Source organism: Cygnus olor, chromosome 3 (assembly GCF_009769625.2).
Source record: "Cygnus olor isolate bCygOlo1 chromosome 3, bCygOlo1.pri.v2, whole genome shotgun sequence".
Taxonomy (NCBI): domain Eukaryota; kingdom Metazoa; phylum Chordata; class Aves; order Anseriformes; family Anatidae; genus Cygnus; species Cygnus olor.
Genome location: NC_049171.1, coordinates 109,261,729 through 109,289,721, shown reverse-complemented (window position 1 = coordinate 109,289,721; position 27,993 = coordinate 109,261,729). Strand labels below are relative to the sequence as shown.

The window sequence follows — 27,993 nt, the reverse complement described above, 5'->3', positions numbered from 1 at the left end:
TTTCCTGCCCACAATTTGGAACAGCTCTTTGATGTCCTGTACTCAAAAGAAGAAAAATCTTTGCAACAGGAAGGGATGGTATAAGCCGCAGGGTGTGGAGAGTGCAGGTTTGGCGAGGCTGCCTGTTGCTCACAGTTTATTCCTCTGGCTGGCATTATGCTCGTCCTGCTATGGATATATCTGTATATCCATCTCTACTATCAATAGCTTTCCTGGCATCACCACCACGTGGTAAGTAATGGCAAGTACGCTCATATGTTTTATTTGGTCAGATTTGCTCCAAAATGTTCATTAGCTCCTACCCAACTTCTGTCTTGAGTGCCATGATGTTCTGCAGAGCATACTGACTCGGGGAGCCATAGTCAGAGAAAGAAATTCCTGACAGCTGAACGTAGCATGGGATGGGGGATGGAATTTACCAAACAGCTTATTTTTTCTGTTGGACTAGCAACATCCCTGAAGCCTCCGAAATGGGTTTCCTGCTTGGCTTGCACATCCCAGCTGAATGCAGGATGCATAACTCCAGGATCTCATCATTTGTGTCCGCTACAGTTGTGTCTAATTGATTTATCATTCTAGCACAAGCTGCCCCAAAACGTGTCTTCTAGTATTAGCAAGGCCTGCAGATGATCTTATGTCTTTAAAGCTTAAGTCATCTTTCTTGTTAACCTTGGAGGTTAAAAAAAAATCTGCCCTTCGATTCATGATCATCTTGTTTCTGTTTGTTTCTTGCTATGAAAAGAATGTGGTGGGGAAAACAACTAAGGAGTACAAAAAAAATCTTAGCTCATGCTTCAGTGTTGCTACTTTCTCTCTTGCGTTGCCTTCATTCTCTGTTGCAGATGAAAGGGAACTCGTATTCTTGCTATTCTTAGTGTCTGTAGCATCTTTGTTCTACCACAAAGCGATGATTGGAGACACCGCTGCCATCCGTGGGGCGGGCAAGTAATGGCTTACAGGAAAGGCCGTCAGGCAGATTCTATTTCCTAACTGTGTTCTTTCTACAATCTATCAAGTTCGGGCTACTCTCTGACTTGTATAGGATTCCACTGATCTCAGGATCTATTCATAACCATCTGCCTGCAAATTATTTATGAATGCTTGTACTCCCAGCTGTACAGAAGAGCATGGCCACAGCAAGGAACAAGCAGAGGTTTGAGGTCAGCTATGCAAGGAACTACCTGGGCAGACCTCTAAAGACAGGAACGCACGCTGCGTTTATTTCCAGACTCTATTGCTGGCTATTTTTCGTAGCCTTTTGTTTTCTGTCTTGTTTCTTTTCCATCACATCAGCCAGCTCTCAAGCTGCTGTTCAGAGTAACTACCTTGCAGCATTTGGTGAGACTCACGGCCTTGTAAAGCAGTACTGCAGATCAGTATTTGTTTTCTTTGTGGTGTTTTATGAAGTTATTTTTAAAATGTATACTGGAGGGGGGGGCCTCAGTAAAAGCCTTGAGCTCCTAAATGACTTAAAAATGAGATCATTGGCAACTTAAAAGCTGGTTGCCTGTCTGCATCATTAAATTCTGCAGTTCTACAGAACTGGCTTTTGTTGATTTGAAAGTGGATTGGGCAGGGAGCAAAAATGGGACAGGCCTCAGTCTGTCACATAGCTGCAGGCACCAGCGCTGCTCTGGAGCATCTTTCAGGAGCTGCTGCGTTGGGGCTGGGGATGGCTTTCATGTCTTGTCATAGCTGGGTATGGGAGCATGGAAGCACAGGGCAGATGGCTCCCTGGTTTTCCGTTAGGAGTCAAATGCAACAATTCCAAAAGATAAATCAGTATTGTCATTATTTATATTGATTCTTAATGGCTTTTTAAAAAAATAGCATCCTTGTTTACTCAGTAGAACACAGGCTTTAGCGTGACAGAGCCCTGTACAGAATGCAATTAAGCTGCTGAGTAATTGCTGCTGAAGTTGCATACGCACAGCAGCTCAGTGGCCACGGGGAAGGCTGTTTTAATTCTTTCTAGCTCCATTTGCCAGCTTGTTTGCTTAGCACCCTTACAGAAAGGGCAGGATGCTGTCACTGGCTGAGAGTAAGGATCAAGGTGCAGGTAGGAAAATGAGCAGAAAGTGTTGTATTGCTCTCTGTGATGAGCTGTCACAGACTCTGCGTGGTAGAGCATGTGATGCTCCCCGGGCTCTGCTTTGAGATCTGTGTACATTATAATTACTTCTCAAGCAATAGCTCAGTGGCCAGCTAGTTACGGAATTTAACATGGAAGTACAGCACGAACAAGCAGTTGCCTTATTGGGACTAGCGTGTGCCACTGCAAAGTTTCCCGAGCGTGTTTATAGCTGCAGAGCTCACTGCCAATTAGCTGCTTAATGTGTTTGTGAGATGGTTGGCTTTGTCATTAGATAAGAAACCCAGTATGAGAAGTTCTGTTGGAAGAATGCTTCCTACAAACTTGCGTTAGAGAAGAGCTTGCTATCTTTAGAATGTTACTGTTTGGTTCAGTCGTGAAGTATTATAAAGAACTATTCATGGATTATTTGAAATAAGTGTTTCAGATATAACAGAACTCAGTAATGAAGCTCACCTAATCAAAGTATATGCTGTAAGCCCAATAAAAATAAATGCGTGGTGTATTTAGAAGAGAACTCTAACCTCATGTTCAACATAAATGTACAAGATGTTTTAATTTATTGGCTCCTCCTGAGGCTGTTTTGCTTCAAAATAACCCCAACAAATGATTTCATTGTTTCAGACCCTTCTGTATCTCAGTTGCTCTTTGACTCCCCATTGTCAGAGAATTTCAAGTGGAGAGTGCAGAAATGATTGCTGTGTTGTGCTCTCTAAATACTGGTTTTGTTTGTTTTTTCCTTGTAGGCTAGAAATGTCAACACGGGTGAGCTAGCAGCTATCAAAGTAATAAAACTAGAACCAGGTAAGTGTTTCCTAAGTGAAATAATAGGCCACTGAGACTAAATATTTTCATGCTTGGAATACATTTTTGCAAAATCAGTTGACTTTACTTATTGAAAAAACGGATAATTGCTGCTTTTTTTAAGTATAGAAGAAAATACACTGTTCCAAAAATAACAAACATGATGAGCAAGATGTGAGAGAAAAAAATGTAATATGAGGGGGGAAAAAAAAAGTAATTGGAGAATGGTTAAAGGAAAGCTGATTTAAAAAAAAAATCAAGGTGAGTTGGGTTTTTGGTCTTAAGTACTGTATTTTTGACCCACGTGGTACAAAAAACCTGCAGAGAACAAAAGAAATGAGGAAGGTAGCAAGACAGAAAAGAACTCACCTGGAGAAAGCATGGAGGGAGAAATTATAAGAAGAAATGGTGAAATAATAATAGGTGAGCATTAGCTGATTATTGGGAATTGAGTTAACTCACTCAGTTTGGCATTGAGTAAATTTCTGGAAATTTTCTTGCAAACTCTGATTAAAAATTTATTATATGCTAGGTTTTTACTTGAGCCATGTGTATGTTGTGATTTTACATGTGCCTACCCCCAGCAGTTCAGTTCTAGGCCTGCAAGCACTGTTCTGTTAATACGGCTAGACATGTTGAACGTGAGCACAGTAATTCAGAAAGTAAAATGCCCAGCCCTTTCTTGACTTCTTAACTATTGGTGTTCCATTTACAGATTAATGTTGGGGTGGGTGGTAGAATATTTGAAGTATTACCTGATTTTATCTTTAAGGTCTGTGCGGCCAAGAAGGAGAAGATGTCACTGCATTCTTCCATTTTTCTCTTAAATTCTGGGAGCGATTAGATGTGTGTGTGTGTATAATGCACACCCATTTAAAAATAAAGAAGTTCAAGATTGGACAGTATGTTACAGTGTACTTCCAGAAGTGTATATTCATCACGCATCTCTTACTCAGACTGAAAGTCGTGGTCTCGGATTATCTTGTCAAGTTCTGCTACTTTAATGTTTCATGACAGTTCCCACCGTTGGAGTACGTGGCTGTGCGTAATGCGGGTTCTCAGTCCAGCTGAGAAGAGCAGCCGTGCCGTGTCTCCCTATGGAACTATAAAGATTAAACAGGGAAGGAAACTTGCACAGTGCGCAAAGAATTGCAGGAGTTCAGACGAAAAAGATGCCAACCTTTCAAATAATGCAACTTTTTACTCAGCTGCCTGCTTTCACTCTCAAAAGTGTAAAATGACTTGTTGCACTGAGTAGGGCTCGCTGAATCGCGCAGTGTGCGTGATCTGAACAGCAGACTGTCTGAGGATGCGCTGCAGCTGAGCGAACTTGCTCTCATGCTACACTGACAGGGACAGCAAGTGGCATCTTGCAACTGAATCAAGTAATCCTGGCAGCCTTTGGATACCGAGTGGCGCACAGAGTGAGCTTTAGTTGTCCTGTTTGCTTGGTGAGCTCGGTTTCGCTTTGTAATTGTCACTTCTGGTTGTGGTAGAGGATTGACTCACAGCTTCATGTGGGCAGCATCCGTGTTCCAGAAGTGTAGTACTGGCCTCCTTCCCAAGTTTTGCATGCAAAGATTAAGAGCTAATCGTTTTTAGGTGCTTACACTGCTTTAGTATTCTGAAAGCCAATCAAAGCACTAGTCAAACGCTGGAGGAGTCGCATCCTTTCATGGAGATAACTGTTTTTATGTGAAAACAATTTCTTGTTTGTATGGCTAAAGATAAACCCAGGATACAGTGAGCCATCAGCAATAAACCAACTGATTGTGAAGTTAGCTTAGAGCTTGTGATACCAAATTTGCTTTCAGTGAACAAAATACCCATGAACATTGGATTTGTGGTTAAGGAGTACCAAACTGTTAGATGGCCCATACTTAGTGTATGGGAAAACTTAACACATGTGCTTAGATAATAGTTTGGCCAGTTCTGTCAGAATTTGTGTTGCATTTGAAACTTAACAGCCATGATAAGTGATTCGGGTTTGTGACAACTGATAAATGTAAGCTTATTGTCTGTATTGAGCTTTTTAGACAAAAGCTTTGCCTCTGGTTTAGAAACCCTTTCACTTATCCTGAAGTGTACTACAGGAGTAGACTAAAAGAATTTTGATATACTTTGAATTTTCATGTTTCTGCAATTTGCTTAAAGAGTTTAAGAAGTTGTTCAGGAAGTTAAATGATTATTTTAGGTCTTTAGGCTTATTTTGGGTACAAACTCCTTGAAGTTGGCAAGAATTAGTTGGTTTTGTACTGTGTATGTCTAGTAACTACGCAAACTTCAGAAGAACTTCTTTAGAAATAACGTAGCAGGCTAGCTATAATTTACTATGCTTTGAGACATTTCAGAGGAGGCCTAATGCAAGATGATAAACTGCAAAGGAATGTATGACATTTCTTTAAAGAAAATAAAAATTGAGAAGGCTATCAAATTTGTGTTATTGACGTTGTCTTACATATTGATGTCTTTTCAACTTCTGTAACTTACCTATGAAATGTGTGCATAACACCACCAAAACAAAAACATCTCTGGGAAACAGAGTTTGGGATTTACAATTTCATACATGTCTGTCTCTGTCTACATCTGGTAAGAACCTTGTGTAGAAAGACAGATATAACCTAAGTACCAAATAGCAAGATAAATGAAACGTCTATGTCAGTATTTTATCTGGACATAAGTTATGCACAATCCATAAACTTACATGCTCACTGAGTTTACTGAGTAGTCACAGCAGTGCGCTATTGTTTTTTTGTTCAGAAAGGTGATAGAATGAGTCTTGGACATGTGGCCAAAAATTGCATTGCTTTGTGATGTTTTAAGAACCTGGGATATTGGCAGGGCATGTGCAGATGGACACAGTGGGGTCTCAGGAGAATACAGTTTAGTAAGAGATGTGGCCCATATCTTAAGAGGTATCCACAGATGTCAAGTCCGTCTGTCCTAGAATGAGACTTGTTTTTGTAAGAATATAACTACTTATTGCTAAAGCCTCTCTAATTATTATTGCTTTACAGCTGCAGTATGTTGCAGTATGTGAAACTGGTAGGCAATTAGTTTTAATTACTCAAAATGCTTATTTTATAAATACGTACTGAAAGCCTAGTTGAGATGCGGGTATGGAGCAGGCCAATGAAAATATGCATTCTTCTGCTTTTTAGGAGAAGATTTTGCTGTTGTGCAGCAGGAAATCATTATGATGAAAGACTGTAAACATCCAAACATCGTTGCTTATTTTGGCAGCTATCTCAGGTACAGTTTGTTTCTTTTGTTCACTTTAAAAATGCTTGTATATTGCCTTGAAAAGGACAGGTTCTTAGAGCGACTTAAGTAAAACATAACTTACCAAATAAATACCATCTATACTTGCATACTTTTTTGCCATTTACTTATTCCGCTTGCTGCAGTCTCCCTCTATAAATAATGTTTTCATGACAATGTAGTCATGTTTTCTTGGAAACAAGTTGCAATTTAAATGCTTTGAATTTAACGTTAAATGGAAAATTAAGCAGAAGTATGACAAATATGAAGAAAGAGCACGTGTATGTAATGTCTTTTAAATCTGTTTCAGTGAAATGTCTCAAATCTGCAAAGCTTTGGGAAGTATATTGCGTAATACAGAGTTCTCAGAAGTGTTTTGACCTCATTGGTCTTCATGTGTAAAATTGTCTATGAGGCCTTGAAATTAAATGTTACGGGGAAGTGAAGTAAAGAATTGTTTCTTTTCATTTTTTCTTTCCCGTGCTTACTGGTCCTATGTTAAGTTTTAAGGACAGTCCCACTCCGAGGTACCTTAAAGTGTAAACTGTGCAGCCTTTAAAAAGCCCTCTGGTGCTCGTGTTCTGGATTTGGTTTGAAATACAAACACGATTGATATTTTAGTTTTTATCTTTGCTTTTCTTTCTTGAGCTGCATACTTGTTTAGGTTATTTATTAATGTGGTATATACAGTTGTTCTCTTTTAATATTCCTTTGTTTAATTCCTTTTGTAAGTTGTTATTTGAACTTGTTACAAGTACAATAAACTCATGATCCATAGAGGAAGTCTTAGAAGATTGATAGCTTGTTCCTAAGAACACTTGCTATTATTTCTTAATACAGCCTGGTAAGTGGACTTTTTAATGGTGGATTTTTGTGAAACTAATATTGTCATAATTTTAGTTCATAGAATCATTCAGGTTGGAGAAGACCTCTAAGATCATCTAGTCCAACCTTTAGCCTAGTACTAAAGTCCACCACTGAACGATGCTACTAAGTTCTACATCTAAATGTTTCTTGAAGACCCCCAGGGAAGGTGACTCAACCACTTCCCTGGTCATCCTGTTCTAGTGCCGCACAACCCTTTCAGTAAAGAATTTTTTCCTAATACCCAACCTAAACCTCCCCTGGTGCAACTTGAGGCTATTTCCCCTTGTCTTATCACTTGGTACTTGGGAGAAGAGCTTGATCCCCACCTCGCTACAGCCTCCTTTAAGGTAATTCTGAAATACAGTGAGGTCTTCCCTGAGCCTTCTCTTCTCCAAGCTAAACAACCCCAGCTCCCTCAGCTGCTCCTCATAAGACTTGTTCTCTAGACCCTTCACCAGCTTCGTAGCCCTTCTCTGGACACACTCCAGCGCCTCGATGTCCTTCTGGTAGTGAGGGGCCCAAAACCAAACACAGTACTCGAGGTGCGGCCTCACCAGTGCAAGGCACAGAAGGACAATCACCTCCCTGGTCTTGCTGGCCACCCTGTTTCTGATCCAACCCAGGATGCTGTTGGCCTTTTTGGCCACCTGAGCACACTGCTGGCTCATATTCAGCCAACTATCGACCAGTAAGCCCAGGTCCCTTTATACTGGGCAGCTTTCCAGACGCTCTGCCCCCAGCCTGTAGCACTGTATGGGGTTGTTGTGCTTCAAGTGCAGGACCTGGCACTTGGCCTTGTTGAACCTCATACAGTTGGCCTCTGCCCATCGGTCCAGCCTATCCAGATCCCGCTGCAGAGCCCTCCTACCCTCCAGCAGATCAACACTTGTGCCTAACTTGGTGTCATCTGATAGTAGTAACAAGCCTTGTAATAAAAAGCTATTAAAAGTCTATGGAAAGTTGTAATGCTCTGTAATGCAGAGGCTTCTCATTGCTTTCAGATATTTGCGTGTCTTCTGTCTGCTTGGGGACAGTCTATATTGGACATGATAGCTCTGCATGTTGTGAAGGTTGCTAGACCCTACTCCTAAGGGGAGGATGCCAGCTTGAGTATTTCATACATTTACTAGACTTCAGCAACTCTAGCTGAAATTTTCCATGATGGCTACCTGCTGCAGCCAAAAACTTCTGAGCAATTTTGGCCAAGTGCTTTAGAGATTGAAGGTGAGAAGATGCAGGTGTTTCCATATGAAAAGTCTGGGAGCATGAAAGTCTTCCAACAAAAAATTACCATCTTTGAAGCAGGAATATTTGACAAGTTGGCTTTTGTATTTGGAGCGCGCCTTTCCTGTTTAAAAATCCTTTCAATTTTGGCCAAATTATCTTCTGAAATACCGCATTTCTTTTACCTTCTTTCCAGATCTGTTAGGGCTTGGGAAATCCCAGTGAGTGTTTTCGTTGTAGCCAGCAGTTTGGTGCACGTTTGTAGTGCTTCTGGAGAGCTGAACATGTGTTCCCTGGCTTGCTCGGCCGTTCCCTGTTTTGCTGTGGGGTGAACTGGGGCAGGATGTTGAAATGGAGAGCGTGGGGTGCTCGTTTCTGCTGCCGGTGACCTTGGCGCTGAAAGTCTGTGTAGTTGGAGAAAACTAGGATTGGACAAGTCCAGTGTACTAGAACTTGGAGGCAGTTCTGGGGAAGAGAGAAAGCCCTGCCTACAGACCTCACAGGAGGAGGAGATGTCACATGCTGAAGGCAGACTAATGGTGTCTTGAGGAGTTTATCCCTGCTTCTTGTGTTCAGTGCCCTGAATGGCCCTGGATGCTCCCTGAGAGCATGTGTTATCGTTGGTGGGGATTCATTGCATCATTCTCAGCTTCATTATCTTTTTAGCTTTTTTGTCCAGTGAGGGAAAAAGTGTTGCACGCTCCCAGGTGTCATTCGGGTCAGTAGGGTCTGTGTTTTGAATTACGTTCATTCTACAGGCACTTGAAAGGGCTGCAGTGGAGAACCTCGTCCTACTCGTCCTTCACAAAAATCATTTGGGATGGTGCATGAAGGCAATTTCCAAGAGAAGAAAATGAATCTTCACAATAAGGTTAAATAGAAATGCACTGAAAGTATGGGAATGAAGAGGAAAGCCAACCATCGATGAGCTCATTAGGGGAACCTCATCTGTGCTGTACGCTGATTGAGGCAGGGGGTTGTATTAGCAAAAGCGTGCAGTTGTGTGCTCTTTGTGTTCTCATGTGCACGCAAGGAGCAAAGTCTGATTATAAAATCAACAAGCCATGCTGTTCTGGCATCCCATACCTTGGAGGGTGCTTGTCTTGGCAGCCTGAATGTTTTTTTTTTTTAAAAAATTCGGAGCCGGTCTGTGAGCTGCATTATGCACAAGTTTGTGCGGTGTGCATGCAGATGGAGTGCACGTACGTGTAGGGACTTGGTTCTGTGAGCTTTCTCTGGGAGTGTCTGTGCTTTGGTTTTGACTCTTCAAGGTTAATTTGAAGGTTAATCGAGATTGTGTGTTACTCGCATTTGGGCTTTATGTTGTGCATGACCAAGTCTTAATACCGATGCATACCTTGAAGTCACATTAAGGATTAGAGAATTTGTGGAGTTTGTAGTCTGGTTGACAGCAGTTTACAGCTTGTTAGGTGGTAAAGTTGGCAGGGGGGTATCGTGACCTCTTGAGGGGAGAGGATTTGGAAGCTCTGTGTTAAGGTGACGAAGCTTTTGAATAGATGGTGCACGTTCCAAAAGTTGTGTGGTTGGGACCAGGTGTGTCTCACCCTCCGGTCATACCTCCCCAGTCTTGTCAACCTCAAAGCCTGCCCGTGTTTGGTAAGAGAGCACCTTTTTGTACATTAAGATGACCTCTGCTGCACGGCATGCCTCTTTGTGCCTTTCTGCAGTGCTGGAAAGGAAGCTGTACTGACATTTTCCTTGATGTGAGACGTGAGTCCTGCATGCTCCGCAAACATGAAAGTCATTGTTATAAACCTTTCAAGAAGGAACATTTACAAGGAGGAGGTAATTGAGGAATGGAAGAAGGGAGGGCTTGGGCTCTGTCGTGCTGCTGAAATTACCTTGAGTTGTTTTTCTAACACTTGAACTTCTGATGAGAATGTAATAACTGTTCCACTTGGGTTTGTTTCTGGAGGTGAGGTTGTTTGCTTTGTGGAGGCACTGACACATGCATCCAGCTGTCTTACCAGCTGCTCTCTCTAACCAGTCATAGTGGGAACACATTGCTTAGGATAACTAATAAGAAGCTGTTCATGGTGATTTTTGAGACTTCACATGAAAATGGACTGTAAACAAACATAATTGTTACATCCCACTTCGATATAAGTCTTGAGATTGAGCAGATGCTGCTTCTCATCGTACTGTGTTCAGGCTGGCGATGCTTCTATGTAGAGGTTGGGGAAAGGGGAGTTTTCCTCTGGTCAGAGAATATCAAGATACACCTTGGTAGACCTAGAATGTAACATTGGCACAGACAATTTATATTTTGGCACTCTTGTGTGTCTGCTTGGTCTCCTCCCCTTTCTTTGGCAGATGGTGTACTTACTGCTTCTCTTTCGTTTGGGCAATCGAATGGCTGCCGTGGAGGCCTCTCATTGTCTGACCTTTTGTTTTGCAAGTACTTTTCAGTGCTAAGAACAATAGAAAAATACCATCATATCCTATACCTGGCACCTTTCTGCACATTGCTCCCCAGGCTTTTCTTCTGCTTACATATGGATTTCCCAGGCAGCCCAATTTCTGCCTTGCTGTTAGCGTTGGTGTGAGGTTGCAAACACTAAGGGGTACTGTTGATGCTGTCAGGGTTTTGTTTGCTGTGCTTGCTGTGTGCTCTGCAGACCCAGACAACTGTGTACACTGTTACCGTTGATTTATTTGGATCTTCACCTGTCTCAGCACTTAGGCACCGTAATAAACGGCTTGATGGTGAGTTAGAAATGCAGTCTCCTCTTTTGATGCTCTTACATTTTTTACTTTATAGTAGAGCCTTTCCCCACGGGGAAGCTAGTGCCTGGTGAGCGGAGGTGTGAATTAACAGCACTTAACTTTCACATTTCCTACTGTGTGGGTGCTTTGGTGCTGTCCTGAGACTGCTAGGACTGACCTAGCTTTTCTCCACTTTGATGCCAGCATCAAAATAGGATGTAACCACATGGGAAAGGTTGGCTTTCATGAACCCAGTGCTTCCCATTGTGTCCCCATCGGAGTCCTGTATCAGTGTGGGGAACAAACAAGGGACTTGCAAATGCCTCTCTCTTCTTCAAGGTTTCTTTTTCACTCTTGCTCCCCTGCTGCCATTGCTAATTCGGATGTATTGCAGAAGTACTGGTATTGCTTCTGTGTCTGATTTTGATAATTTATTTCAGTGAAAAGTCTTTATATAATTTCAAAGTAGTAGTGCTTTAATTAACCACTCCAAATGTATGGTGTAACCGTGACTTCCACTGCCTAAAACTTCTGTAGCACCAGAACAACACCTTTCCCACCACTAGTGGAAGCAGCCACTTTGCTTTAAGGATCCTGTGGAAGATAGACTTAGATAAGGAGGAGATCCCAAAAAAACAGTTCTTCCTTGGAACAGCAGCTGTTATTGCTGTTGCCTACTGGTGAGAATTCCTTGCAACTTGCAGCCCAAAGGATAAGCTCAGCATTTACACCCATACCCTGCAAAGCACTTCCATGAACGTTGGCATTTCTCACTGGAGTGTCTTAGCTATTCTCACAAAGCCTCATCAATGCAACAAACCCCAGATCAGGGGTCACAGCAAGCTGCAGAACAATCACCAGTCGGCCCTGAGGTGGTTGTTTTTTTTCTCTCCTGTGTGTTTTGATGGCCAGGAATGACCAGGCGTGCCCCAGATTTTCTGATCTCCAGGCTGCGCTGCCCCTCTGCATTCACACTTGTGACATCTGCCTCATCAGTGAAAAATACTAAGTGAAGATGGAAGATGAAAACCATAACTACACTTTTTGCACTCTGCTGTTTCTCTGAATCCTTCAGCCCATTGTCTGTTTTAGGAAAGCACCTTTTAGTGTGGCACAGTGAGTCAAACTAAATTGATTATCTCTGCCAGAGAAATCAAAAATACCCTGTGCCCCCTGCCACCAAAAATATCCACAGGTATTTCTGAGGGAAAAGATGTCATCTGAGTAGTCCATGATACGGGCTCCACTCTGCCTAGCTTTGACTACAGTGCTAGTGTTTTACTCCATTTGTTTTGAAAGAAATTGAGTTGAAAGATATCCCTAGGGATTTTCTGTGTTTTGGGTTTGTTTCTTTGTTCTGTTTGTTGTTTTTTTTTTTTTTAACTGTTCTGCTCTGAAAGAAGTGGAGGAGAAGTGAAAATGAGGAAGAAATGAGAACCCACTATTATCTCTCTACTCTCAGTAAAAGTTTAATTTTACTAGTACATCTTTAAGAAAATTTAGTGTGCACGTGTTTCAATTAATACAGCAAACCCTGGAATATTTTGGGTATTTCATTATCACCTGAAGATCAAATCATATTCATTATTTTGACTTGTACTTTTCATAATACAGAGCTCATTATGTTGTGCTTTGTAATGCTTGAGTCCTCTGACTTGTGTTTTATAGGTACAGTTCATTTCTGACAGCTAATGAATTACTTTCTTCACTTTTTAGACGAGACAAGCTATGGATTTGCATGGAGTTTTGCGGAGGTGGCTCTTTACAAGATATTTATCATGGTATGTCAAGACTGTAATTCCTTAAAAGCTAAGTAAAGCTTGTTTTTAAAAAATGGAGATGATTACAGTGTTTTGAAATCAAAGAGGATGAATCTTAAATTTAGTATCCATAATAATCCACTGAAGGTCAGTTTTAGCTTACTTGGGTATTTACGTAATTGGTTGTTTTTGTGAAACACAATGAACTATAGTGGGGTGGATTTTTTGAGCAACAGAAGTTCCTTCCTTCCTTCATCAGATCATATACCAATCACTACTTTTCTAAGATTGTAAAATTAGACACTGTTGTGTAGTTAAAAAAAAAAAAAAAAAAAAAAGGCTGGTATCCCAATGCGCTGCTTTACTTCATAGCTGTTTTGGTTTTGAGCTTTTGAACTTTGCTTTAATAAAATCAATACCGCTGCCTACAGATACTTAGATAAATGGATTGATTAACATGGATGCTCTTGTCCTTTTGACCTTATGTATGTTTGTATTGCGGTATTGCCAAAAGGGCCTTTTTTATGCATGACCTGTGAAAAGCAGAGGTGACCTATATATTTGCTTTGGGCTTATGAATGGTCAAAGAAACAAGGAGTGTGTGTAAGTCTATTGCATAAAGTCAAGATCAGTCAGTTGATTGCTGGTTTTCAAGAGACAAAATCAGTTTTAAGGGCTTTTTATTGCCCTGGCAATAAGACTTCTTTAGGAAAAGACTGTGTCACAAACAAGTATTGGCTCCTGTGGTTTTCAGGTGATGTTTTTCAGACAGGAACTCCATCCAGATTCTAAATTGCGAAGATTTTCTATGTTAGGTTCTTCACATCCTCCTTGTGCATAAACAGCTTGCATGTGTTTTTATGTTTAACTTGGGTGCAATTAACGAGGCACCAATTCACAAATTCATGCTGCGTTCATGGTGCAGTCATTTGAGTGTGGCCTTGTTGATCCCTGATATCTTCCCAGTGATCAACATCAGAGCACTGTGCCTGATAGGCTTTGTTTGGCGGAACACCTGTAGAGTAGGAAATGAGCTCATGTTGCTTAAATGCCTGAGCAGATGTTGTACGGGAGCCATTTCCTATTGCAGCTGATTTTTTGGCTTCTCTGCTAGTAGCTAGAGTGAAAGGTTCTTTTCCAATCTTAATCATGTTCCAATTTTTTATTCCAATTGAACCAATTAAATCTCAAGTAAAAAAAAGCTATTTAATTTAATTAGCATTCAGTTTCTCAAAATAAACATGGGTTTTGAAGAAGCTAAGTAGTTAGGTGCTTAAATCTTATTTAATTTTTAACTCCCTGCTCCTTTGCGAAACCCCATCCAACTTTTCAGTTTGCAATCTTCTAGTGTTTTGCAGAGAAAATAGTGAGGACTGCTGGTCTGGTCATAAAACCTTGTAATTTCGGGATCAAAGTCTGGTGACTGGGGACGGTCACAGGCTGTTCCTTGCTTGTGGTTCAGTGTTTGGTTTATGTATTTGTTCCAAATGTAATTGTTTTCATTTAAGAGAGTTGAGTGAACATGGGCTATGGAGGGAGGAGAGGAAGACTCTTGGAAAGCTCCTGAGAGTGCTCAGAGGAAGAGTGTGAGGAGGTGCCCAGTGTGGAAGGCCCAGGAGCAATAATGCTGGCAGCTCGTGCAGAAAAGGGATGAGGAGGTCGTGTGGCTGCAGGGAGGCCAGGAGCAGAGAGCAGGTCCCACAGCAGCAGGAAGGATGGGAGGAGAGAGCAGGTTGCAAAGGGTGGAAGGAACTTCGTGGAGCGCAGAGGGGCCGGAGCTCAGCTCTGAGTCACTCAGTTGGAAGTCCTGGACACAATGGGTTTGTGCAAGGGCAAGAGTTGTGCTTAAATCACTGCTTCTGTTTGTTGTTTGATTTTCTCCCTCCTAATTGCTGTGAGATACATGCATGTACCAAGTAACTCATTTCCATTCCGATAGGGCTACACATTTCTTGAGCTTTAAAAACCTTCTGGTAGTATTTGGGATGCTCCACCTAAGGGAAAGCCTAAGCACTTTCACTTTGAGAATCTTACTGATGTAAGATCCTATTGGTGTGAATGGAAATTAATTGAGGTATGGGTTTGGGAAGGACAGTATCTTATCTGATTTTGAGCTTTATTCATTTTTTCCCCTTCCATTTCAGTGACTGGACCGCTCTCAGAACAGCAGATTGCATATGTTAGCAGAGAAACACTACAGGTAGTGTGTTCTAAGGTTCTTGTGGTTGTATACAGTTCACATTTAATGTAAAAATATTAAAAGCTAAAAGTAGAAGCTACAAACACACATCATACCATGGAAGTGCAGTGTTTGGAGGGCTTAACGTTTTTCCCAGACTTCTGAGGAAGTCCTTTATTATAGCCTAGAACTGGTTCATATAATTGCATAACCCCAAATTATCCTGGATCATTTGAGGGAAAATTGACATCTACTTTCTGCTGTTATTTTTTTCTAAGGGGTGTGGGGTGGGGGGAGGAGGAGTCTATTTGTCTATATTTGTAATACAAGCTAGTTATTGCAAGTTGGAAGGAAAACTTTTAAAGACAGTTTTGCATATCTGATTGTTGATCTGTGCCAAAAAGAAAATGGAAAAAAAAATGCCTTTGTACTTGAGATGTTCCAATTAGGGTCATTAGCCTCTCCTCGTGGTCATGCTAGCTTTCATATTTCTTTCCTAAATTAAATATTAAACTCACCAGTAAAACTTCATGAGGACCAGCTTTTTTTTGTTGCATCTTGCCTCCATGTGAGAGAGCAGCTCTTGGCTTCCACTGAATGCAGAGCTCTTGAATGCCATCAGTTGAGAGCTGTTGCCTCTCACAAACACTCTCTCAAGATAGCTCTGTCCCTGAGCCAGCTCTGTTGCATGCCACTGACCATTTCTCTGCACTATGCCAGAGGTTGCTGACTTTGAAGATGTGACTTCTTTTTTTCTTACAATGAAGTCTTGGCTTACCTAGCATGTGGGAGTGTTTTGATATTTGAACTTTTAATCCCTCTTGTTCTTCTCAGAGTGGAGAAAAGTGGTTTAATAATCTAGAATTTAATTTGTGAATTTTTTTATTGTTTGGAAGCCTTCTTGGCCAGTATGTGTAGATTGATTATGAGAAGGAAGTGTGCTACTTGGTGTTTATTTTCTAAGTGTTATCAATGGATACTTCTTTTGTCTATTTTACAGTTGTCTGTAACTGCATGCTTACACCACACTCTGACCAAATACAATGTTTGTAGTTTCTGCTATCTTGTGGTAGTTAATAATCTAGCAGTCACTCTTCCTAGTGAAAAATCAAAGAATATAGTCCATCTGTCCAAGTGATTTGCCCAGTGTTAATTTTGACATTAATTTCCTTCAGTCTGGAGTTTCATGTGAATGCCTGAAGTTAGCTTTTGATGTCCGTATTTAGAAAGCCATTAAATGGTATGAACACAAATCACTCACTGATGGTTCTGAAAATACAGGCCCTCTAAGTATGGACTTTAAAGTACCTTATTCTAGGCATTCAGTTTTGAAAAGGGTGGCCTCAGATTCTTTCTGGGTAGTGGTAAAGGTGAGTCGTTGGGCTTTTTGTGCCAGCGGCACCTTGAGATTTAAATGTAAGGAGTATACATGTGACTCTCCCAGCTAATGCCAGTTGTTGCAATGGTCGGGCAAATGCTTTAATTGCACTCCTTACAAAAAAAAAAAAAAAAAAGAATCCACTTTTTATCTGCACACCTGCCTGCAGTGAGGACTCTTAAAATCTATTGGTCCAACTGTATCTTTAGTCATTTGCCTCAGAAAACCTAGGTTAAAACATCAGCGATCAGGGCTTTTGTAGTCTGTTGAATTTCATCATTGATTAGTACTTCAGCTATATTGCATCCAGGTTTTTGTGAACTGACAAAGAAGAAAAATATCCCAAAACTATATTTTCAGTGGCACAGTTGTCAATATGAACAAAGAATATTTTGAAAATTTCACTTCAGCGTCTCAAGCACCAAGCCACGTAAGCAAGCATTTCCCCATTTGGGTGTATTTAGGACCATCCATGAAAATGCTGATCATTGAAAACAATTCTAATTTCTTTTTGAAATCAACTATGTGATGTCTTGCGTGAGCGGCTGGGGGTGAAACCAAGTTTGTCTTGACATGGATATCTGCAGTGAAATGTAGTCCTTGTGGAGGTTCATGACCGCACAGCCACACGGATGTTTACCTGCAGTTTGCCCTGTGGAAGAGAATTTTAAAGATAGACCTGGAGCGTCAAAAGCAATGAGATCTGAATCCTCTTGCAGGGTTTCAGCTTCATTAGTATTCTTCCAGATAATTTCAAGTTTCTAACTCATATCAAGGCACTGAGTCCTAAAATGCTTTGGTGCCCTGACAGAGACCTAGAAGGACAGCTGAATAATACTTCCTGCAGAAATGCATGAATTAGGGTTGAACTCTGGTGTTAGCCCTGGGGTGCTGCCTGCTAGCATGGTTCTGGAGTCAACTGAAGCCTGTAATGATCTAGGAGATCACTGCATTAGGTATCTAGTGATCAGACTGTTGAATAGAGCAGTGTTAGGCAATTTAAAAGTAATTAACTTGGTCTAGAAAGGTGACAGCTAACATGTCCAGAGGAAAATTTGAATAGAAAATATTTGTCTCAATAGACTAGTAGCTGGTATTCTTTCCTTCCAACCTGTGTTTAGATGTTACCCTACTATGTATATTGAATTTGCAAGTGCATTTAAGATACACTGAAGTAAAAGAATTTTCTTCAGTCAGAAAGTCATTTAGATGACTGAAATGGATCCTAAGTATGTTTGTTGATTAAATATCAAATGCATATAAAGTGAAAAATGTTGGACTAAATTATTGTGTAAATATTTTATGCAGGGATTATATTACCTTCACAGTAAAGGAAAAATGCACAGAGACATAAAGGTAAGTAAAAACTGAATGGAACTTCGGTGTTTTTAAAGTAGCCTACACCATAACCTCTTAAGGGTCTTTATGGTTACACAGCAGTTTTGGAAATCATCTTTATAAGGTTTTTCTGTTTATTAATATTATATATATATATTTTGCCCAGCAAAAGTAAAAATTTGAAAATGCATAGAAACAGTTTGTTCTTTTGATTGGAGCCACACACACATTTAGTCCAGGGCTGTAGAATTCCGGCATCAGTCGCCTTCCAGAAGGGCACATGTACAGATGACCCTGAGCTTGTGCTTTGTGCTGAAGGAAAGGCTCGGTGTTTTCCCCACCTTTCCAAGAAGCTCGAAGTACCCTTCCGGCTGAACCAGCAAGTAAACAGCTGTTGCTTTGGCTTCTTGCCTCTTTTCTGGGGAGCAGATTGCAGGGCAGTGGCTGCCGTTCTGCTTGGTTCTTGCCGACTACTTGCGTCTCCTTCCTCAGGTACTAAAATTAGAGAGGGTACCACGAATCAGGGCTCATAGCACCGACTTAGGTAAAACTTCATCTCAACAGAGCTGTATCAATAGTAGCTTGCTCATACTATTATACTCTCTGTTAATAGTTTCCTTCTGATACTTCCTGTTGACTTTTTGTCCTTGGAGTTTTATTACCTGCTGTTTGCCTTTCTAAACTCAGTCTCTGGCTTAAACTTGGCAGGCTTCCCTCCTGGAAATCAGACAGCAAATTACTGGACTCCTTTGTGTTGTGCATGTGCTTTTTGTTGTTGTTGTTTAGTTGTGTTTTTTTTTCCCAAACTAGGGATACAGTATACATAGTAGCTTTAACTGTAGGTGCGTTCTCACTGACTGCAGGAGGATATTTGGGTTTTGAGCAATCGTGAAAATGATTTCTGAATGAGAGATCAATTTGGACACTAAACTTGAAAGTTTTTCATCATACTTTCCAAGCATCATTTCTCATCCTATAAGGATACAGTGGATATATATTAATTTCTAAACAGAACTGTGCTGATAAAACCACTTGGAATGCTTACAGTGAGGTTTTTTATTGCTTTTTTTTACAAGCTGTTCTCATGAGCGTGGAAAAATACTGTTTTCATCTGCAGTTCTCATGACTACTGAGTTATGTTTGCTTTCCTCATTAGTTATGTTATGTATTTAGAGTATCTGTCCTGTTAGTCTTGAAAGGTGGACAAGGTCAAGAGCATGTTAACTGGGCTGTTAGACTATTTACCTAGCTCCATTTTTGAGGCTCATTAATTGTACTTGTGCAGGATTTGCCAAAATGAGTTGTGTGGCTGGAGTAGGACTGCAGGTCTGATTTCTTCCCTGTGAAAACCCACCGCCTATATATAAATGATGTTTGGAAAGACCTCTGTGCTGCCTTTCTGCCCGGTTTATGGGCAGCACTGACATTCGTAGCTCTATCCAGCTTTGCTTAGCCATCTCCAACCTTCACTCAGTTCTGCTTGTAACTGGTTTCCTTCTTCCAATCAGGTTTGTTCACAGTCCTTTGGTGTGGTAATTTTATGGTATCAACTGTCGCTTGGGGTTGGTTTTGATTATTGAGCTGATTATTGAAGTGGTGCATATAGCCCCACAGCAGTGAACGCTTACAGTCGAGCACTAACAGAATCTCTGCTGCAGAAAGATGGAAATAGTTTTGTAAAACACTTGAATATCAAGGGAGGTCCTTAAGGCTATAATTATCATGGCTCTCAGATGAGACAAAACCAGCTCCTGCATATGAAAAGAAAATCAAATTACTTCCGCCGTGACCTTTAGAGTTCCTATTTCCTTTCAATCACTGTAAATAGAAAAAAGAAAGTAAGAATTCATCCGCATAGGCAAATGACCATAATTCTGCTCTTTGAGAGGGCTTTGTGTACAATGGGAAACTTTGTAATACCATAGGCTAAAGAATACTAAACTTGAAATTCATGAGAAACCCTGTATATCTAAGTTCCTTTATATCAGGGAATGGCAAGTAGATAATCTCAAAAACGTTTCCTTGATAAAGCTACAGTTTCCTTGAACATGCAATCCTTGATTTATCTTTTGACCCCTCGTTTGCCATTAGATCTCACATAAAGATTTTTTTTTTAATATACTATCAGGGAAATCTGCATGTTCTAATTGAACTGCACTTTTTTCTTTTAAGGGAGCAAACATTCTTTTAACGGATAATGGACACGTAAAATTAGGTAAGTAAATAAAAATCTGTTAAGCTGTAAATTGTGTGCAGTCCAAGCAGTCTAAATTGTGTGCAGGCTAAGCAGTCTTTTTGTTTAATTAGGTAAGGAATTAATGAATGTTAGAATTCATTTTCTCTTGCTGATAATATCTGACTCAGCACCATCACATTAATATCTTCGGAGTAATTGGAGTCTGGTTTTGGAACACTAAAGTGAAACTTTCTGATGTTGTACAGGAGATGTAAAAAATCAAATCATAGGCTTTTATAAAACTTAGCCTTTTTCTTTCTTGTGTTGATAAGAGGGACATGTTTGTGTGCAGCCTGCATATTTCTTAGGCTTTTTTTACTTTTGTTACTTATTTTTTTTTAAATATTTCCAGTATGTGTAGCAAACTCTTAAAAGTGAAGAAACCAAACTGTCATGGTCATAAACAGTGAATTGCATCAGATCAGTTATTAACTCTTCGTTATTTTTTTTATATAGCTGATTTTGGAGTATCTGCACAGATAACAGCTACAATTGCCAAAAGGAAATCATTTATTGGCACCCCATATTGGTAACTATGTTTTTAATTGTTCGTTGATATAATAGTAATGAACATAATACTATTGAAAATCTTGTGTTAAAAGCATGCTATGTCTTTCTGAGTAGACTAATCAGTAAAGGCCGTCCAGTTTTCATGGGATCATGTCTGTTTTTGTGCCACGTCCTGAATTAGCTGAGCATCAGAAGAAACATTCAAATACCTTGAAAAACTTAAATATTGTCTGTGTTCTGCTATTACTATTGTCCAGTGTATCTCAGTTTAGTCTGATTTTAAATCTGTCTGTGGTCTTGGTTGTTTTTAACTCTGATCTTAAATTTTTTTCTTCCCCAATATCCATTTTGGTGTCTTGGGTTACTTCCCTTTTATGCCAGACCTGTTTTTTCTGCAACTCTTCAGCTGGTAATGAGTTTCATTTGTTTGTCTCTGCAGATTCTTTTGCCACTTGTGAAATGTTTTCTCTAAGACTTCTGTTTATTTTTAGGCATATAAGGAAAAAAAAAAACCACCACCACAACAAAAAATGATAGAAAAAAACCTGAACTTTAAGTTCAGTCTGTACTATATCTTATTTTTTCCTCAGTAAACTAGTTTGCATAATTTATCTTTTCTGAAGTTCAGGTTTTTCCTTTTTTTTCTCTCTCTTTGTACTGGACGTGGTTCCCTTTTTGCCTTGAAGTAAATGATGCACGTTCTTCACTGTAAGATAGCACTTTTGTACGTTTCTTAGACAGATATTGCAAGTTCTATTGTGTGACAGCATAGTATTTATGAGAAAAATGTATGTACAAAAAAAAAAAGCTACATTCAAATATGCAGTCTTGAAATAGACTCAAGCACAGCATTTTTAGCATTTTTCTGTAGTGTAAGTCACGCCAAGGCACAGATTCGCTTCCCTTCCTGAGCAGTGCAAACACCCATCGGTCATGATTGTGTAATTGGACTGTAGCTCTGTTTCCTGACTGAGATGTCTGGGGTGACTTCAGTCCTGACCTGTATCGCTATGTAACTTCCAAACTGGGCCACGTTTCTCAAATGACACGCCATAACCTTAAACAATAATTATGAAAGCATTACATGGGTTAAATACTGACAAAAAGCATCAGTTTTTCTTTGAAAGTCATCTCAGATCTGGGGAGTAGGAGCGAGGAAGCAAAGCTTGAGGCTGTGGAGAAGAAAATTTAGCTGTAAGCAGTGTGAAGATTTGAGCGATCGTTAGAGGTATGGGCAGGGAAGGGCACCATGGTGGGATGGGAGAGAAATGAAAGGCAAAACTGCTGTGCAGTATCTTCAGTTCTAGAAATCCCACTCTTTACCCTTGTGTTCCTTCTCCTCCACATCTTTGTAAAGTTAGCATATTTCCCCTCTACACTGGTAACTCCTTCCTCCCTTAGTATCCTCCTTTTTGATTATTTTTTTAATGAATTCTAATGGAAGTTTATGTAGATGTAGTTTACGCCAACCATGAAATAAATCATACCACAAAAATCTGATGTTATCTTCAAATCTGCAGTTAAAAAATCTGTGTTTTAAATAATACGTCATTTGAAATGTCTCTTAAGTAATGCTGTCTGCTGCTTTACTGTAGCACTCATTAAGTGACGTTCTTCAGTCTTTCCTATATTGTGCTGCATTTCCTATTGCACTGGTCCTTTTCAGGTGATCTGGGCTAACTAAGTTCAAAGCTTAAAACCTTCAGCACTTTTGACATCTGATATATCAGACTATGAGATCCATGGTTTACTTTGGCAATCCAAAGCATTCCGCAATTTCTAGAGAATTATTTTATTTAGGTATCCCTATTTATGTTGATTATGTTTGTAAACGTTTTTTCCCCTGAAGATCCGAAGCTACTTTGTAGACTTAAATGAGGTCCTTGACATAACAGTGAAGCAGGTTTTACAAACAAGAAGTACTCTGCAGAACTGACAATAAGTCTTCAGGCCTTATGCTTTTAGGAGGAAAGAAAATTTGTCTTTTTTGTTGCATTTCTAGTTAGTTTTTATCTTCAAAGTCATGTGATTAGTTTCTTGGGCTATGTGTGTATTTGAGTGTTGTTTGGATTTTATTCTGGTTTGGTTGTCCAATGGTAGTTAGTTCCCTGTGCTCCTGCACAAGATTTTCATCCACTTCCTTCCTGGTAGGTAATAGAGGAAAACTGCATCCTTGCTACAGTGAAGGAGGGATCCTAACGTGGGAATTGTTTGCCTATCACTACTTTCAGATGAATAAACAAGTACCACGGTGTTTATTCATTTGGAAAAAAGGAACTAGGGAAAAACTTGACACAGTTTTGTGGTCTCCAGGTTGAAATTTAGAAGTTCAAAATCAAGAAATGTATATATGATGTACCTTTTTACACGTACACGTACGCATGTGTGTGTATATATACACAGAAAAATATAAATATATATGCTGTGTATTAATTGAGAGCTATGGGGAAATGAAAAACGTGCTGCTGCATACAGAAGAATGTTTGATTTGTGATGAAAAGTGTATCTAAAACAAGACATCTTCCGTCATTTAGGATGGCACCAGAAGTTGCTGCAGTGGAAAGAAAAGGTGGCTATAACCAACTCTGTGATCTGTGGGCAGTTGGAATAACTGCTATAGAGCTTGCTGAACTTCAGCCTCCAATGTTTGACCTACATCCAATGAGGTTAGCAAGGGGTTAAAGCTTGGTGTATAAACACAGCTTCATAAATAATCTGTTTAGATTAGCTGGCTGTGTGTGCTTGTGGTGTTTGGGGCTACTGCAAGCATGTTGGGTTGTAGCAATCGTAAGAACTCTTTCTGGTACATAAATATGTGGTATTGTCCTGGTAGCGTCTCTTAAACTGATGGACTTCTTACTGCCAACAAAATCACGTATTTACTAATCTGTCTCGTGTGTGTGCATGTATGTATCCATCTCGCAATGCAAACCACCTAAATATTGTTTTTTCAGAGCACTTTTTCTAATGACGAAAAGCAACTTCCAGCCTCCTAAATTAAAGGACAAAATGAAATGGTAAGCACTTCAACATTTCAGTAGATAACGGTCATGTATTTTGCTGGACGATTGATTCTAATGTTTACCATTTCATTTTACAGGTCCAATAGTTTCCATCACTTTGTGAAAATGGCACTTACAAAAAATCCTAAGAAAAGGCCTACAGCTGAAAAGTTACTACAGGTATCATTTGTGTGTGGTTTTTTGATTTGTTTTGTTTTTGAAGGTGTAAAACTAAAATGTGTTTATTATGACTGACTGGTATTTTAATGCGTTTTTTCTTCTGTCTTTCAGCATCCTTTTGTTACTCAGCCACTAAATCGAAGTCTTGCTATTGAACTTTTGGATAAAATGAATAATCCTGATCATTCCACTTACCATGACTTTGATGATGACGATCCTGAGGTAGGAATACGTTTTAACCATAGAATCAGCTTGAGTTTTTGTTTGCCAACAGAACTAAATGATTAGATACTTAATTATTATTTGCTGAGCCACAGAAATGTGATCTCAGAATGGTCTGCAGCGTTCCGTTCACTTCAGTTTATTCTCTTGTTGCATGTGTAGACTTCTGACACTTATCAAACACTTACCAAAATTCATTGTGTTTGAGGGAGAAAAGATTAAAGAGAGATTTAAACATTTTAGTTTTATTTGTTGTCCTTCCGCATTTTATGGTGCTAAAGTAAATGTGGACTCCTCCAGTCCTGCATTCTGTCATGCACCCTGCATGCAAAGAACGCATTCATAAAATCACTCTATATCCATATATAACTTGTTTCTTTGCTTTTAATCTACTGTCTCAGCAACTTTCTTACTTAGAAGATAATGATTCTGTAGTTGTTTTTGTCAACTGTTTTGCTGTGTTTCTTGCAGATTATATTTTCTATCTTAGAATATGAGACTTCATTTCCCTCATGATTTTATCAAATGCAAAGTCTCTGATTTTCTACTTTTAACAGCAAGTTAAAAATATCATGCTTATGTAAGGTGATAAACAGAGCAGGACTGAATTGATTCTTAAGAGAAGACTTATTTTGTTATTGCATCCTGTCATATTTAATTGTATCTTAGTGAAGACTTCGGAGATGTTTACAGTTCATTAATTAATTACCTCTTATGGGGAAAAGAAATCCTTTTGGCACAAATTGACTCATTTATTGCATAATTGTGCTATGTGTGTAGTGTGTGTGTTTTTTTTTCAATAGGGATAAACTAGTCTAAAAATGTCTTCAAATGAAAATAGGCTTAAAAAAGCATCTACTTTAAGATACCCGCTTTCAGATTTTGAAAGTTAAATGAGGTTTTGTACGTTCTGTAGAATCAAAGACAAGTTGACATGCACTGAATCTGCTTCTTTCTTCCTTAGAAGTTGAAATAAATAACTGGAAAGAAGCATAAGTAAAATTTGTTTTTTATTGTGGAGTGCAATCTTCAAGTGGGGAAGGAGGGGAAGGCATAAAGATTGAATAGTCAATACTCTTAAAAGCAATTCCAAGTAGTCAAGCTGTGTAAAATAAATCTAACTAAATTATATTTGATTTATTTAAGTTAAACATGCAAGAAAACCCTTAATGTGTTTGACTCTTCCAAGAGAAAAGTTTCTGATTCCTTATGTCTCCATCAGGAGACAGCACCGAGGAACTTGGTTCTGCTCTTTACCATAACCTGTGAGGATCAGGTGGTGTTCTTTACCTTACTGTCTGTTCAGTGATGGTAGACAACTCTGAGGCCTCCCTTAAGCAGTATTTCTGTAGAAACCAGAAAAATAAGGCTTTCATAAGAGGTCATAAGAAGTAAGATAGCTGTTTTCAGTGTGCCTTATGTTAGATAAGAGTTTGGGTCAGACTAGCTTGCACTGAGTAGCTTTCCTGGAAATTGTACTGAATCATTGATGTGCCATTTCCCCGTGTCACTTCTACATATTTTCCAGTAAGAATATGTCTTTATTTTGGGCCACTCGGCTGGAGAACCTCTCTTCTCTTTCTGTATGGAGTCACTTCAGCACACGTTTTAGTGACAGTTATCTGTGGCTTTCAAATAGTAATCGTTCTGATGTCCATTCTGGTTTACCTTTAAGAAGTCTCTTCAGTTGTCCGATGTATATCACTTGTCAGTTATCCTGTAATAAAACCTGGTATCAGGAAAAAGTTATGCCTTGTCTGGGGAGAAAATACAATAAAAACTGTCTAACAACAGTGATCAGAGAAAAACGCATATTTTCATCATTTATAAAGGAGCCGTATGGGTTGACAGTATCAAAGGGATGAGCAAGTTGTCTTGAATGTCTTTTCAGTTTATTCTTTTGGATGCAAGTTCATTTGTTGTTCACCTTACGTGGCTTATGTGGGGTTTTTGTTGTGTTCATGGACTTTACAGCTAGACATAATCCAGTTCTCTGTGTTCATCACATGGCCTTGGTCTGTTCAGTGGGCTTCAGATACCATTACCTGTGGTGTTGGATCATCTTCATCAGATAGACAACTTAGATGTCACTTCTTATGTCTGCCCAAACCTTGTTACCAGATAACTTTCCATCACAGCTTTTAATCTGCCTGCAAAATGAGATTGATAGGGACACATGGGAAAATGTTTCCTTACAAAATAAACGAGTGTAGAAATCTGCCTCTGCGAATAAAGCAGATGATAAATTATCTGATGCATCTTGAGCAAGTTTTGTATTTCAGATATCCTATCACAGATAAAAGTTGTGGTTGACACTGCAGTCATTCTCGTGTGTCAGAGAAGATGAGAAATGTCCATGTTCCTCATATACATGGTTGAACATGCTCCAAGACCTGTCTGCTCACAGGCTGGCTGGAGATGTTCATCTGAACTTGAGGAATGACCACTCCTATACTAGTAGCAGTCACCCGAATGCATCCACCAAAAACTGAAAGAAGCAATGTAGCGTGGTACAAACAACCCTGGGGAGAATCCTGAATGTTAGACCTGCACCCTGGTTTGTTTTTGTGTATGTGGTAGTTGGTCACTTTGTGTTTTGTTGGCTTTTGGAGACGCAGGAGCTTTTCTAGCTAGCAGTGGTGTTAGCAGGTCTGCTGCCCACTCATGTTAGCTCTTCACCTGGCCCATGGTGCTTTTATGGGAATACTATTTGTTACTTTTTGGGTAGGATAGTCTGGAGTGTTGTCTTAAAGATGAAACAGTTAGTGTGTGTGGGGAAATGCAATCAGGTTGTTTGGATGTAATCAGAAAGGTCTCCCGTGGATACAGTCAGTATTTGTTTGGCAGCAATATCTGTAATTGTGGCATTTTTGATGTTTTCCTTACTCCAACTAACGGAGTAGTACCTCAGTGGGTTTCTGATTCCAAGACAATTTCCATTTGGGACTTCCTTATGAATAAGGTATTGTAGCTGCTGGCAACTGCCTGTTCCCTATAATCCTATTTATTACGTTTGAGTCTTAGCACCCTCTCTGTTTTGGGAATGAGATTGTTTGTGAGATCTGTACCATGCTTAACGTTGTGCCCAAATGGCATTTTGTGTTGGGAAGTTAACCTACATTTCTTTGTCCTCGGGCACAATTTGGGTGTCAGCTGCTTCTGTTGTTTAGTTGTCAGCATAGGTCTTTCAAGGTGAATTGCAGACTCTGTCCTCATGACAGAGTGATGAGGATTTGACTACTTCCAGTAATTCTGTTAGCCGAGGAAAAGGAAGTGTGAGGGCGGGTTCTGCACGTACAGTGTGAATATCTGTGAACATCTGTGGCAGGATACAGGGAACTTACAAAATAATGCTGCGAAGGCAAAAATGCTTTCTACCCGCTCTAAACCTGGCTCCTGATGCTGGCATCACAAATGTGCGTTTACCCTCTGCAGGTGGGCAGTGCCTCTCAACCAAGGACTAGACGTAAGCAACCTTTTAGTGCTTAGTGTTTGAAATATTCAAGTGGAAAAAAAGGTTAAACATTGAACTGCAAATTTTTTAAAGCTCAAAAGAATGCAAAATAGACAAACCAGAACTATAGAAGAGGAGGATTGTCACAAGCTCCAAAAATGCAAGCCTGACTGTGAGTTGCATTTTCTCTCATGCACCCACAGTCTTGAAGCCTATCCAGTTTAAAAAAAAAAGACCAAAGCAAACGTAAAAGTGAGGTGAAGCACTCTGTACATATGTTTGGCTTATAATATAAAACAAGGCAGTTGCGTGTGATGCAAAGAGGACGGGAATAAAGCTTTCAGATAATAGTTGAGGGTTAAACAGTAAACAGAGTTGCAGAGCATTTGTGACTTCTTGTGGTATTATACCAGTTGAATTTCTCTAATGGTCATCGCTTCATAGTCAAAAGTTGCCAGGTGAAGATTATGATGAGTATTTGTAAAAGCAAACTTAACTTACAAGCATGTCAAATTTCTAACACTACAATGTCATATTGCCTTCATTAAAAATTGTTTTGCTGGCATATATTCAACAGAAACATAGCAAACATACTATTTTCACAGATTACTTGGGAGAAAGTTTGGGAGTTTTTTTCTTGAGAGTAAGATTTCATAACAGAGGACATACTGAAAACACGATTAGGATTTCTGTTGCTGATTTTGAGGCCTCATTGTACACATCAGTTAGTTGGTCTTGTATTCTTGCTAAGAAACCTTG

At 39.7% G+C, this 27,993-nt stretch overlaps 1 protein-coding gene across 7 annotated transcripts in view; it reads left to right on the top strand.

Annotated features, from left to right (window-relative positions):
- Positions 1-27,993, top strand: part of MAP4K3 (mitogen-activated protein kinase kinase kinase kinase 3) — an 81,170-nt gene that overhangs the window by 7,132 nt on the left and 46,045 nt on the right. For all 7 annotated transcript variants that reach the window (XM_040551067.1, XM_040551071.1, XM_040551070.1 and 4 more), the window contains exons 2-12: positions 2,839-2,896; positions 6,058-6,148; positions 12,692-12,756; positions 14,880-14,935; positions 17,601-17,648; positions 19,803-19,845; positions 20,323-20,395; positions 22,911-23,042; positions 23,331-23,393; positions 23,477-23,558; positions 23,670-23,780. In XM_040551067.1, the coding sequence (XP_040407001.1) occupies positions 2,839-2,896; positions 6,058-6,148; positions 12,692-12,756; positions 14,880-14,935; positions 17,601-17,648; positions 19,803-19,845; positions 20,323-20,395; positions 22,911-23,042; positions 23,331-23,393; positions 23,477-23,558; positions 23,670-23,780 (822 nt within the window). The remainder of the gene's footprint in view (positions 1-2,838; positions 2,897-6,057; positions 6,149-12,691; positions 12,757-14,879; positions 14,936-17,600; positions 17,649-19,802; positions 19,846-20,322; positions 20,396-22,910; positions 23,043-23,330; positions 23,394-23,476; positions 23,559-23,669; positions 23,781-27,993) is intronic.